Source organism: Nerophis ophidion, linkage group LG04 (assembly GCF_033978795.1).
Source record: "Nerophis ophidion isolate RoL-2023_Sa linkage group LG04, RoL_Noph_v1.0, whole genome shotgun sequence".
NCBI classification, from domain to species: Eukaryota; Metazoa; Chordata; class Actinopteri; order Syngnathiformes; family Syngnathidae; genus Nerophis; species Nerophis ophidion.
This window is the reverse complement of record NC_084614.1, coordinates 27,471,299-27,484,782: the sequence shown is the minus strand read 5'-3', so window position 1 is coordinate 27,484,782 and position 13,484 is coordinate 27,471,299. Positions and strand designations below refer to the sequence as shown.

The following is a 13,484-nucleotide window of genomic DNA, read 5'->3' as shown; positions in this document are numbered from 1 at the left end:
AGACACGTATTTGTAAATATATTTTTGAGATTTGAAAATATATACAAATAAAATGTATGAATATAAAAATGCATATGCAAATTCAATAAAAAATACCAATACAAAATCAAGCATATTTATATTCAAATCTCAGAAATATATTTAGAAATACACATTTATTTATACAAATTCTTGATTCAATTGTATGTCCCATTTTTATATGTATACATTTTGTATGTATATATTTTCAAATATCAAAAATATTTACAAATATGCGTTTATTTATACAAATTATTTATTTATCTGGAAATCACATTTGTATTTGTATATTTATTAATATATGCATATGTATTAATATCATATTGATATATATAAGTTGATGTGAGATCATTCTACTTCCATAGGTTTTCACGAAATATTATAATATTTACTATTAAATAAAGTGAGGCACTTGTTTTATACATAAAAATAAATATAATCTGTCTTAAATACTTTTTTAAAGTGAACAAATACCGTCTCTCACTTCCGCTGCAGTACTGTACTTTGGCCAACAGGTAGCGACACAAACGGATCAACATTTAATTTGTGACAGAACAGCAACACCTGCCTATTTACAAACCGAATCCAGAATAAAAACACATCAAATAAACACCATGTCTTACTTTGCTCACATATACCAGCTGGGACATAAACTGAAACTATTTTAAAGAGGTGGCGTAACTGGTTATGCAAGAAGTGGGCAAACACCGCCCATTAGGTGTATTGGGGAGGTGACGCACAGAAGCAGCGGAACCACCAAGTTTCACTCACATATATCTTTCTACACCTCGACCACCCGAGGGAACATTACCAAATTAATGACTTCCTTCTGCAAACTTTCCCAAAGGGACTGTCGGAGTTGAGAGAGCATTAATGTTTTTCTGCCTCATGTGTCGGACATGGCCTCTGCTTCTCCTGGGAGGATTTGTGCTGTCAGGTGAGAGAAATCTCCGTCTAATATTTCTTTTTAAAACAAACTATGCCGCTTTTATCGTGCTAGGGTGTCATTTAAGGATCAGTTGTTTGGTTTAAATGTTGGGCAGCCTTCAACAGAGTGCAGGTTGAAGGTAACTTAAAAGAAGTTCCACGGCCATTTTAGATACATTTTTGTAAGTAAAACAGAAATCAGTCATGGTCTCACGCTGATTATTTACTTTTGTTTGGACGACTAAATGTTCCTCAACACACTGTATTAGTGTTTCAGTCCCTAGTAAATAACTCTCTGTTATTTGTGTAAAAAGTGTGTCATTTACTTTGTAGACAGTTGATACACTTTCAGTAATATACTATAATAATTTTCGATCAAACTAGGGATGGTTGGCATCAACCTGATTTAAACCCACGTCTCTCAGCTATATTACTTTGTCAAAATCAATGAAAACATTCTTTCATTCGCTTGAGTGATGGAAAAAACAGGAGTGATCAGATATTGACATCAAATATTGGTCCGATATCAGCAAAAAACAAGTATTGGATTATGCCGCCCCGCATTAAAAATCTCCACAAAAAATCCGATACAGCTAGTCTTGCATTATGTTTACTTGTGCAAAGCTGGACAGCCTGTTAAGTTTTAGATGCCCTCCAATAAGCGCGCAAATTTGGTCTTTTCTTGTGTTTGAGGCCTCCTTTACACTAAGCCGGCTGAGGTTATCCAGGGTAAATCTTACCTAACCTTATCCTTGTCCACACACACAATGGTTGTTTAAAGGCCTACTGAAACCCACTACTACCGACCACACAGTCAGATAGTTTATAAATCAATGATGAAATATTAAAATTGCAACACATGCCAATGCGGCCGGTTTAGTTTATTAAATTGCAATTTTAAATTTCCCGCGAAGTATCCTGTTGAAAACGTCGCGGAATGATGACGCGCATGATGACGAGTGCGCGTGACGTCATGGGTTGTAGCGGACATTTTCTTCCAGCACCGATCACGGCTATAAGTTCTCTGCTTTAATCACATAATTACACAGTATTCTGGACATCTGTGTTGCTGAATCTTTTGCAATTTGTTCAATTAATAATGGAGACATCAAAGAAGAAAGATGTAGGTGGGAAGCGGTGTATTGCGGCTGCCTTTAGCAACACAAACACAGCTGGTGTTTCCATGTTTACATTCCCGAAGGTGAAGCTTTACTGTGGAACAGAGCGGTCAAGCGAACATGGTTCCCTACCACATTTTCGGCGAGAAAATTGTGGTAATAAGTCGGCTCTTACCGTAGACATGAGCGGAGCTTGCGTCCTTCCTCGTGCACCTGTCAAAGAGGCAGCTGCGACTCTCTTGCCTCCTCCGACCGGCCGCCCCAGAACGTGGGATGCTTCCACCGTCGAGGAGGGGGGAAAAAAGCTCCGCCCGGCCCCAACAACTGCCTTCGCTTCGCGAGAAACGTGGCTTCCCTCAGAGACACTGGCGGTCACCACCCCTCTGACTTTCAGGTACGACTATATAATCTCACTAAAACACTAGTAACACAATAAGCAGACAAGGGATTTTCCAGAATTATCCTAGTAAATGTGTCTAATAACATCTGAATCACTCCCACTTGCCCTCTCTTTTTTCTTCTTCTTCTAGTCCTTTACTCTAACTTTCCTCATCCTCGTATCTTTCATCCTCACTCAAATTAATGGGGAAATCGTCGCTTTCTCGGTCCGAATCGCTCTCGCTGCTGGTGGCCATGATTGCAAACAATGTGAGGATGTGAGGAGCTCCACAAGCCGTGACGTCACGCGCACATCGTCTGCTACTTCCGGTACAGGCAAGGCTTTTTTATTAGTGACCAAAAGTTGCGAACTTTATCGTCAATGTTCTCTACTAAATCTTTTCAGCGAAAATATGGCAATATCGCGAAATGATCAAGTATGACACAGAATGGACCTGCTATCCGCGTTTGAATAAGAAAATCTCATTTCAGTAGGCTTTTAAGACCCCCCTCGTCAGCCGGCGCAACGCGACCTAACATGCATGCGTGGAAAATGTGCACGTCATCGTCACCTCCAGTGTTGCTCTGTGAGCAACGTCTTAAATTTAACTTATCTGAACAATATCCAGTGTTGTGGTATTTTAATTAACTGGAATCCAGTGTGCTGTGCAGCCCTAGTGTAGTGAATCACCCCTGAGCCATCCATCCATCTTCTTCCCCTTATCCGAGGTCGGGTCGTGGGGGCAGCAGCCTAAGCAGGGAAGCCCAAACTTTCCTTTCCCCAGCCACTTTGGCCAGCTCTTCCCGTGGGAACCCGAGGCGTTCCCAGGCCAGCCGGGAGACATAGTCTTCCCAACGTGTCCTGGGTCTTCCCCGTGGCCTCTTGCCGGTTGGACGTGCCCTAAACACCTCCCTCGGGTGGCATCCTGACCAGATGCCCGAACTACCTCATCTGGCTTTACTTTGAACTGCTTTACTTTGAGCTCCCCTCGGATGGCAGAGCTTCTCACCCTATCTCTAAGGGAGAACCCCGCCACCCCGTGGAGGAAACTCATTTCGGCCGCTTGTACCCGTGATCTTGTCCTTTCGGTCATAACCCAAAGCTCATGAGGCATCAAAAATTAATTTAATCTTTATTGGACACGAAAGTACACAATGTGACAAAGAACATTTGACAACAATCAATCTCGGGATCTAGATATCTAGTCAGGATATCAGTCAGGAGTCTCCTCACTCTTTTGCCATCACCTTCATTGTCCATTCGTTTTTGGTGACTTTATATACTCTGGACCTAGACGTTGAGTCCGCGACATACATGGCGGACAATAATTGACACAGTCTGCTTTGCTAGTCCAAAAGCATTCGCCATTTTCTGTAGTCTTCCCTCGACGGCCAGGTAATAAAAAGCAAATGCTGCCTTTTTTATCACATCCACAGTAGCTTGCATTCTCCTTGACTCTCCTTCGACAAATGGACAAAGTTTTTCGGTAAGTAGAATCACAGCTGACCTGGATATTCGAAAGTTCTCTTGCCATCTGAGAAGTATCCGAAAAAGTTGCATTCACTTTCTCTTAAAGTATTGACGTGTGATTCCCACAAGCGTCTGTACAGATGGAAGGACAAACACGAGTATTGTCTGGATGACTCTCCTTCATATTTCCAGTGGTTAGCTCCGAGTTACGAAACCGCTTTATTATGAAGCTGGCTGTGGCGCGGTCTTTCTGACATCTCTTCCTGTGTCTGGCACGGTCTTACTGGATTCACTTCCTCTCCGAACTCGGTTTGTAAATGATCAATGAGTCCATACAAAGCTAACAGCTGGAGATTCAAGAAATACACAGCGCACTTTCCTGTGTAAAAATTTGTCCGAGGAGGGGGACCTTAAACGCTGGTTTACTGTGGCTGAAACGGGGCTTAGGCTAAATAATTATTTGTTTAAGGCAGGGGTGTCAAACTCAAAGACAGAGTGGGCCAAAATTTAAAACCGAACAAAGCCGCGGGCCGAGGTTGAACAAAATAACCTTTTTATAGTGATCCAAACAAGTTTTGCATTGAATATTGAACAAGCAAGCTTATATAACTTTATAGTGACATGCAACATTGAGTTTCAAATAATAATAATAATTAAGAAATATCAATGGCATATCAAATAAAATTGAAATAAAAATTTAATGCCTCTTTTCGGCGGTGGGGTTGAGGTGGATGGGGTTTGGTGATAGCGGGGGGTATATATTGTAGCGTCCCGGAAGAGTTAGTGCTGCAAGGCGTTCTGGGTATTTGTTCTGTTGTGTTTATGTTGTGTTACGATGCGGATGTTCTCCCGAAATGTGTCATTCTTGTTTAGTGTGGGTTCACAGTGTGGCGCATATTTGTAACAGTGTTAAAGTTATTTATACGGCCACCCTCAGTGTGACCTGTATGGCTGTTGACCAAGTATGTCTTTCATTCACTTGTTTGTGTGTATAAGCCGCATGTATTATGTGACTGGGCCAGCATGCTGTTTGTATAGAGGAAAAGCGGACGTGGAGACAGGTTGTAGAGAACGCCAAAGGCAGTGCATTTAAAGCCCACTCTAAATATTGTTTTCCGGGATGAAATTCGGGAGGGGTACTGAACTTCGGGAGTCTCCCGGGAAAATCGAGAGGTTTGGCAAGTAAGAGTGTTAGCGGTGAATGCGGTGTTACGGCGGTGGGCCAGCTCTAATGTTAATTTGATATTGCCTCAAGGGCCAAGTGAAATTACATGGCGGGCCAAATTTGGCCCGCAGGCCAGAGTTTGACACCCATGGTTTAAGGGGTTATCCAGCTTAGTGTAGACATAGCCTTAGTGAAAACATTTACAAAATCTAAAAATGATAGGCTATATGCTATTAGGAGATAGCAGCTACACAACAGCTGAGCACGCAATAGCACACCAAGTAGACATACGTAATAAGTGTCCTTGATTTTATTTGTCGACATAAACAAGTATCAAATACATGTATTTTCATATTATATAAGTCTTTTCCACATGGTTAATAATAAGTAGGTTGGTGTTTTCATGTCTACCATTGTTCTCCGTTTGAGGAATTCCACTTGATTAAAAGTTTTCTATCATTCCACACTATGTATTAATACCAGTATATACTATGATTCGGGCTGATATCGTATCGGATTGATATTAAAATTGGCCAATATTCTAATATTCAATATTGGTATCATATCGGACATTATATTGGGAGACTCTAACAAAAACTATTGCTACTTGGGAGAAAAATGTGGCCATGATGAAATTTAACGAAACAGTTCAGTATATTTAAAAACAAGGCCCAAAGATACAACATAATACCTCTGTTTCCGTTCCAAAAGATCAGATGAAAAACGAAGCAACATTTTCATGTAAACTGCAGTGAATCTGCTTCAAACAGCCCATAATGTGAACAAAAAAACACACCTTACAGAGAATCAACATAGATTCATATTCAGGAAACCATTTGTCCTCACTTATTTACGTAAGTATGTGCCGATCGATCAGTATCAGCGGATTTTTGTGAAAAGGTTTGTGACTGCAATTGCAAATTAATGCCTTTTAATGCCGATCACAAACTCCGATCCCCTCTGGCTGTCACTGTTTTTATTTTTCATCACCCAGCTAATTATGTGTCTTCATAAACAGTGTGGCGTTACTCCCTTGAGCTACGAATAAACACCTCCAATACGCAAAATCAACTGCATTTATTAGTATCTTAAGTGCCATTATCACTGGAGGACGAGGTTAACATGTTAGCAAGTCAGAAACAGACATGTTAATAGGTAAGCTAACCTCTAAACTATCTTTAAACAACACCAAGACATAAATGCTAAGTAAAATCTAAGAAGTGTACAGTGCATCTGAAAAGTAGTCACATCGCCTCACAAGCTTCACTTTTTCCACATTTTGTGATGTTAGAGCCTTATTCCAAAATGGAATAAATTCATTTTGTCCTCAAAATTCTACAGACAATACCCCATAATGACAATGACAAAACCTTTTTATTTTAAATTTAGCATATTTATTAAAAATAAAAAATAACAAATACATAGATATTCACATCATTTGCTCAACACTTTGGTGATGCACTGATAGATAGATAGATAGATAGATAGATAGATAGTACTTTGTTGATTCCTTCAGGAGAGTTCCCTCAGAAATATTAAAATTCCAGCAGCAGTGAGCTTTAGCAGTGATTACAGACTTAATTATTCTTGATTACGATGCCACAAGCTTGGCACACCTATCTTTGGGCAGTTTCGTCCATTCCTCTTTGCTCATTCCTCTTTGCAGCACCTCTCAAGCTCCATCAGGTTGGATGGCAAGCATTGGTTTTCCTCCAGGATTTCTATGTACATTTCTATGTACATCTTTCCCTCTACTCTGACGAGTCTTTCAGTTCCTGCCGCAGAAAACATCCCCACATTATGATTGCCGCGAATACTTATCTACATGTGATTTTTATTTTATTTGTATTTTTAATAAATCTGCTAAATTAAAAAAAAAAAACATTTCACATTGTCATTATGGGGTATTGTCTGTATAATTTTGAGGACTAACGTGTATTTATTCCACTTTGGAATAAGGCTGTAGCATAAAAAAATGTTGAAAAAGTGAAGTGCTCTGAATACTTTCCGTATGCACTGAAGATGGAAACCGTGTTGCAGTAGGAAGCATCGGAATTATTTCTATATTCCTGAGGGAATATTTGCTTGTGAATCTGCGACACATTCAAGTTATGTTAAAGAGTCACATTTTCTATCTGAGTGTTGACATATTATTATAGTGTTGGCATCAGATGTACTATGGTGACATAGGCACACTGTACATGTTTGAACAAGCAGATTGGGCAACACCAGGTGTGATTTGTGTCCACTTGTATTATCACTACAGAGGCGTGTCTGCTCTGTCACCTCCATTCTCACCATAATGTTTTATTTATTTAGCCTAGTTATCATTTTTTATTTGCACTCTGGATTATCCAGTTTCACTTGTTCTTATCATCCTTTCTGAATGTCTTACACCAAAGTGTGAGGCAGCCCTCCCTATGGAGGTGTGAGAATACTTTAAGAGTAAATAAAAAAAATAGAAACAACATATATTTTTTAACCAATTAAACCATCCTCTGATATGATTATAGGCAAAAAATAATTTGATAGAATGCCTGTGTCACGACCGATTCTTGATTGAGCTGGAAACTCAACAAAATACACAATGTTTGTCTGATCTTGAATGGGATTGTACTGAACATTTTAATTTCCCCAAAGGGATTAATAAAGTATTTCTGATTCTGATTCTGATTCCAGAAAATATGGCCAAAAATAGATTTCCCTGTTCTCACTTGTAAACTCCGTACATTGGTTATAACAGTCTGCGAAAGTAACTTGTCATTTCAGCTCTGTACAGGAGGTGGCGGTATGCATTGTAACTCCGCTTAAAACCACACCTCATACATACCTGGTCTGCCAGACAATAAGAAAATATAGCAATACGAATCTGTGTTGCCAACTTAGTGTGTTTTGTTAAAATATTTAGTGTATATTTACACCCCTTCAGTGCCTCTCAATAAATAGCAACTTTTTCTGGTCTTTTTGGACACACAAATGCATATATTGCTCTTGTCAACAGGCAGCAAGTGCTTCTGTGGGCCCCTCCCCATCTAAAAGCATTCAAAGGCCCCTGGCTACCTATTGGTTGTGAGATTTAAAAAACAAGATTAAGAAGCGACAGCAAAAAGTTAATTTGTTGTATTAAACTTTTGTTTTTCATGTGCTCTACTTACAAACCCCGTTTCCATATGAGTTGGGAAATTGTGTTAGATGTAAATATAAACAGAATACAATGATTTGCAAATTCTTTTCAACCCATATTCAATTGAATGCACTACAAAGACAAGATATTTGGTGTTCAAACTCATAAACTTTTTTTTTTTTGCAAATAAAAATTAACTTAGAATTTTATGGCTGCAACACATGCCAAAATTGTTGGGAAAGGACATGTTCACCACTGTGTTACATCACCTTTTCATTTAACAACACTCAATAAACGTTTGGGAACTGAGGAAACTAATTGTTGAAGCTTTGAATGTGGAATTCTTTCCCATTCTGGTTTTATGTAGAGTTTCAGTTGCTCAACAGTCTGGGGTCTCCGCTGTCGTATTTTACGCTTTATAATGCGCCACACATTTTCGACGGGAGACAGGTCTGGACTGCTGGCGGGCCAGAAAAGAACACGCACTGTTTTTTTATGAAGCCACGCTGTTGTAACACGTGCTGAATGTGGCTTCGCATTTTCTTGCTGAAATAAGCAGGGACGTCCATGAAAAAGACGGTACTTAGACGGCAGCATATGTTGTTCCAAAAGCTGTATGTACCTTTTAGCTTTAATGGTGCCTTCACAGATGTGTAGGTTACCCATGCCCTGGGCACTAATGCACCCCATACCATCACAGATGCTGGCTTTTGAACTTTGCGTTGATAACAGTCTGGATGGTTCGCTTCCCCTTTGGTCCGGATGACACAATGTCGCATATTTCCAAAAACAATTTGAAATGTGGACTCGTCAGACCACAGAACACTTTTCCACTTTGCATCAATCCATCTTAGATGATCTTGGGCCCAGAGAAGCTGGCGGCGTTTCTGGGTGTTGTTTATAAACTGTTTGACTCTTTGCTCACGCAGTTGTGGACAAAAGGGTGTACCTTGCCCCATCCTTTCTTGTGGAAGACTGAGTATTGTTTTGGAAAAGCTGTTTTTATACCCAATCAGGGCACCCACCTCTTCCCAATTAGCCTGCACACCTGTGGGATGTTCCAAATAAGTGTTTGAACATCATTCCTCAACTTTATCAGTATTTATTTCCACCTTTCCCAACTTCTTTGTCATATGTTGCTGGCATCAAATTCTGAAGTTTATGATTATTTGCAAAAAAAAAATGTTTATTAGTTTGAACATCAAATATGTTGTCTTTGTAGCATATTCAACTGAGTATGGGTTGAAAATGATTTGCAAATTATTGTATTCTGTTTATATTTACATCAAATGTCACAAATAGGTAACAGTTCTGTGACAAAACACTGGAAGCGGTTACATTTTATTTTGTTAGTGTTGGAGATGACTAATTTTAACTAGGGCTGGACGATACGGCCATTTTTAATACCTCAATATTTTTAGGCCATATCACGATACACGATATATATCTCGATATTTTGCCTTTGCCTTGAATTAACACTTGATGCATATAATCACACCAGTATGAGGATTCTATGTGTCTACATTAAAACATTTTTGTTTGTACTGCATTAATATATGCTCATTTTAAACTTTCATGCAGAATATGAAATCACAACTAAGTCAATTCACCAAAACTGTATTTATTAGTTATTAACTAATGGCACAATTTTTCATATAATTTCCAAAACAGAAAGTGCAAGATTGTCAGAGACATTTTAAGTGTCAAATAAAAATGAGCTGCATAATAGGAAATCAGATAGTGTTCGTCCTTCGCTATGTGGTAGGTTACTACGGACGTAATTAAATTCTGTTGTTGACAATTTTTTTCATACAGTGTTAATGTGGAAGTTTTTGCCTCGGCATTTTGATGGTGTGGGCGTGTGGCACCGAACGGAGATGTTGCGGAGTACGCGCTCTTCATTCACTAGCAGGTGACTTTTCAAATGATGCTACATATTAGCAGTAATGCTACTTTTTGTAGCAACGCTTTTGGCCAACACTTGACAAATTACGGTTGTCTGTTCGACATATTCCCACTTGAAGCCAAACCACCGCCAGACAATGGACCCCCTGCTGTTTTTCTTGGGAATTGATTCTTCCTTCATTCGCACATTCTTTCTCTCGTATTACCACTTGCACGGCTCCGCTAGCATCACAGCTAACGTTACCCATGCTGCTACCTCTCTGCTCCACGAGGGCGTATACGTATGTGACAGTATGTGATGTGTGTGAGAAGGTGCGCTTACTGTCTGTGAGAAGGAGACACAAGAACAAGCGAGAAGAGCCTGTAATGTAATGCCAGCAGCCAAAAGCAACTGCGTGAGAACGTGTACTTGAATATCACAATGTGTAATTTTCCATACCGCACAGAGACAAACCCACGATATATCGTGTATATCGATATATCGCCCAGCCCTAATTTGAACCAATAATGCATACACATAGCTGATCGTTCGATATGTTCTTAATCTTGAATAGATATGGCTGAAACTAACAAAAGAATGGACTACTTGGCTGAAACCAGCAGAGGCGCTGTTGGTTCAGTATCAGCTATGTTGTGCTTTAAAGTAGGCCCATTTTATTTTGAATTGGGACTCGGCAGCAACTAGTATTTTTGAAACAGGTTTATAAAAACGCCAGAACAGTCTTGTTATATAGCGGATCTTTGAGTAGTGTTTTTTTATTTTTTTCATTACGGACTTAAAACAGCAGAGCTGTCCTGTCATGTCCGCTATCAAGCCGCAGAAAAGTCTCAAAAGCAAATAAAACATATCAGACAATAATGTACACATGTTTTTAGACAGTTTTGCAAAAACTACATTGAATTAAATGTAAATGTACATCTAATTTGGGAAAAGCTGTTTATCCTATTTGAAAAATCACATACAAAGAAATGTCATTAACTTTCCCGTCAATTGAGCGCACGCGATCATGTCACCCTTATCTGCTAAGGATGGGTCCTATGGTCTAAATTCAATATCGCGGATTTGTGAACTTTTTTTAACCCTTGGTGAGGATTGCGATTTAATCTTTAGCCAAACAGAATTATGTGAGCGTCCCGTCGTTCGACATCCCAGCGAGAGTGGAAAATTATTTCAGTAAGTGTTTGTTTTAATCTAGTTTGTTATGCTGCGGATGCTAGTGTCACAATGAAACTGCATCCGTCACTCAGCTTCTAAAGCGTATTGCTCATTCTCTTGTGTTTGGTCTCAAAAATATAAGGTCCTGGATCATATTATAATATAATAGTAGTTTGCTCTCACAAAGTCTGCTTGATTAGCATTGTTGATAGTGATCTTTGGTTCATCACGTGACTGGCTTCTTCATTATCTCTCAAAATAGTTTGGGAATCTTCGTGAAATTTATACTATTTTGATCATATCTATTTATTCGCAAACTTTGGTGTCATAAATCAGACATATATGATGATAGCTTCAATATAGAGTCAACTCGCTATTCCACTCTTCTGGTTTCTAAAGACCTACTGGATCCAGGGACGTATTTCCTGAGTTTGTAAAAAGTCACAAAACTATAAAGGTTTTGTAATAATAAAAATTATTGATTTAATTGCCTGTTCTCCCCGTGAATGCGTGGGTTCCCTCCGGGTACTCCGGCTTCCTCCCACTTCCAAAGACATGCACCTGGGGATAGGTTGATTGGCAATACTAAATTGGCCCTAGTGTGTGAATGTGAGTGTGAATGTTGTCTGTCTATCTGTGTTGGCCCTGCGATGAGGTGGCGACTTGTCCAGGGTGTACCCCGCCTTCCGCCCGATTGTAGCTGAGATAGGCGCCAGCGCCCCCCGCGACCCCAAAAGGGAATAAGCGGTAGAAAATGGATGGATGGATGGATTTAATTGCCGTACTTTTTACCATATACGGATATTATACTTGGTATCATTTCGCTCAATATTTGTTTCGATCCGCCCACCTTTGTTTACACTCAAGAGCTCTAGCTAGCGCTTAGCGGCATGTTGTCAATCAAGGAATTGCGGAATTACCAGCGGTTTTGTACTGTAGAAGGACGTTAGTCGCTAGTGAGGATGCTACGTTACGTTGACGACGCGGTCGTTCTATTGTTTTTTGTTTTTTTGTGTGGGACAAAGCTAAAATGTGTAATCAACATACATTATCACAATATAACAATATTATTAAAAGCTTTATTGTCGGCTAAATCTATATAATTTATATTGTATCTCGTCTACATCGTGCAACTCGAATTAAAGTCTGTCCAGCTAGTTCTGGTGTGTTTTACTTTAGCTATCAAGTGTACTTGCTGAAGGAAATTCACAGCCCCACTACCCCCACTTTTACTATAATAATACCACCATACCCCTGCTACTTAAAAAGCATGTTGTTAGTTGTTGTCAGGCAGCTTTTTCCTAAACAGATTTTTTTCAAGCATCTGTTTTAGGTGCTTTTCAACATGGGGCATTTGCATCTGTGTGTTTCAAAAAGGCACTTCCTCAGACCGACAGAAGTGTTTGTCCAAAGGTTGTTTTTCTGTGTGGGATGTCAAGGTCCAACTTACTTTAAGGTATGTGGGAGGGGGTGCTAATCCGTTAAAAACTTTGCAAATTAAACCGCTATTTTAAAAAATGAATGACATCTTAAATCAAGCACATAATGTTTTTCCTTGATTTACATTGTTTTGAATAACATTGGTTTTAATGTTGTGTCTCCAGTAAGTACCTAAGTTGGAATGCAGTAGTCTGTATGTGAAAGTATCATTGAGTGTAGGAACATTTTAGCAAAATGTATTGTTATTGCTGGTTTAATTTACTTAAGGTTATTCATGAGTTAGATTTTTTGAGCATGTGAAGTGAGTAATGTCAGCGACTTTAAATAGTGGGGATAGGATAAATTACCGGTATATTCAATAAATAGTGTAAAAAGTTTGTAATAAAATTAAATAACATGTAAGACGTGTGTTTATGGTTTGCAAAAGTTTTAATAATGTCTTGTTTTTGCTGTAGACAATGCTTATTTTCTTTATTTTTTTTGTGTATCAAACTATGGAGAAATGGTTTCACTTCAAGGTGTGTTTTGTCCCACAATAAGCTGACTTTATACGGTTATATCACAAATGTTAATAATTTAAAGTTGCACCTTTGTTTAATTTGTTAATTATTTTATCTATACAATCTTGCACTTTGGTTCCTACCTGTGGTTTCCGTAAATCAAAATAGGGAAAGGCTGGTGGTTAAAAAAAACAAAACAGAAAAATAAATGCTAGAAACAACTACGATCTATTTGAAAAATTCTCATGCATCCAACCATGCTTCATTCTTCCCGATTTCCTC

The 13,484-nt window shown here is 39.0% G+C and overlaps 1 protein-coding gene across 1 annotated transcript in view; it reads left to right on the top strand.

The window, feature by feature from the left end:
• The first annotated feature begins 682 nt into the window (after positions 1-682).
• mpzl2b (myelin protein zero-like 2b) overlaps positions 683-13,484 on the top strand; it is a 43,923-nt gene continuing 31,121 nt past the window's right edge. The window contains exon 1 of the mRNA XM_061897741.1: positions 683-955. Coding sequence (XP_061753725.1) covers positions 892-955 — 64 coding nt within the window. The 5' untranslated portion in view covers positions 683-891. The remainder of the gene's footprint in view (positions 956-13,484) is intronic.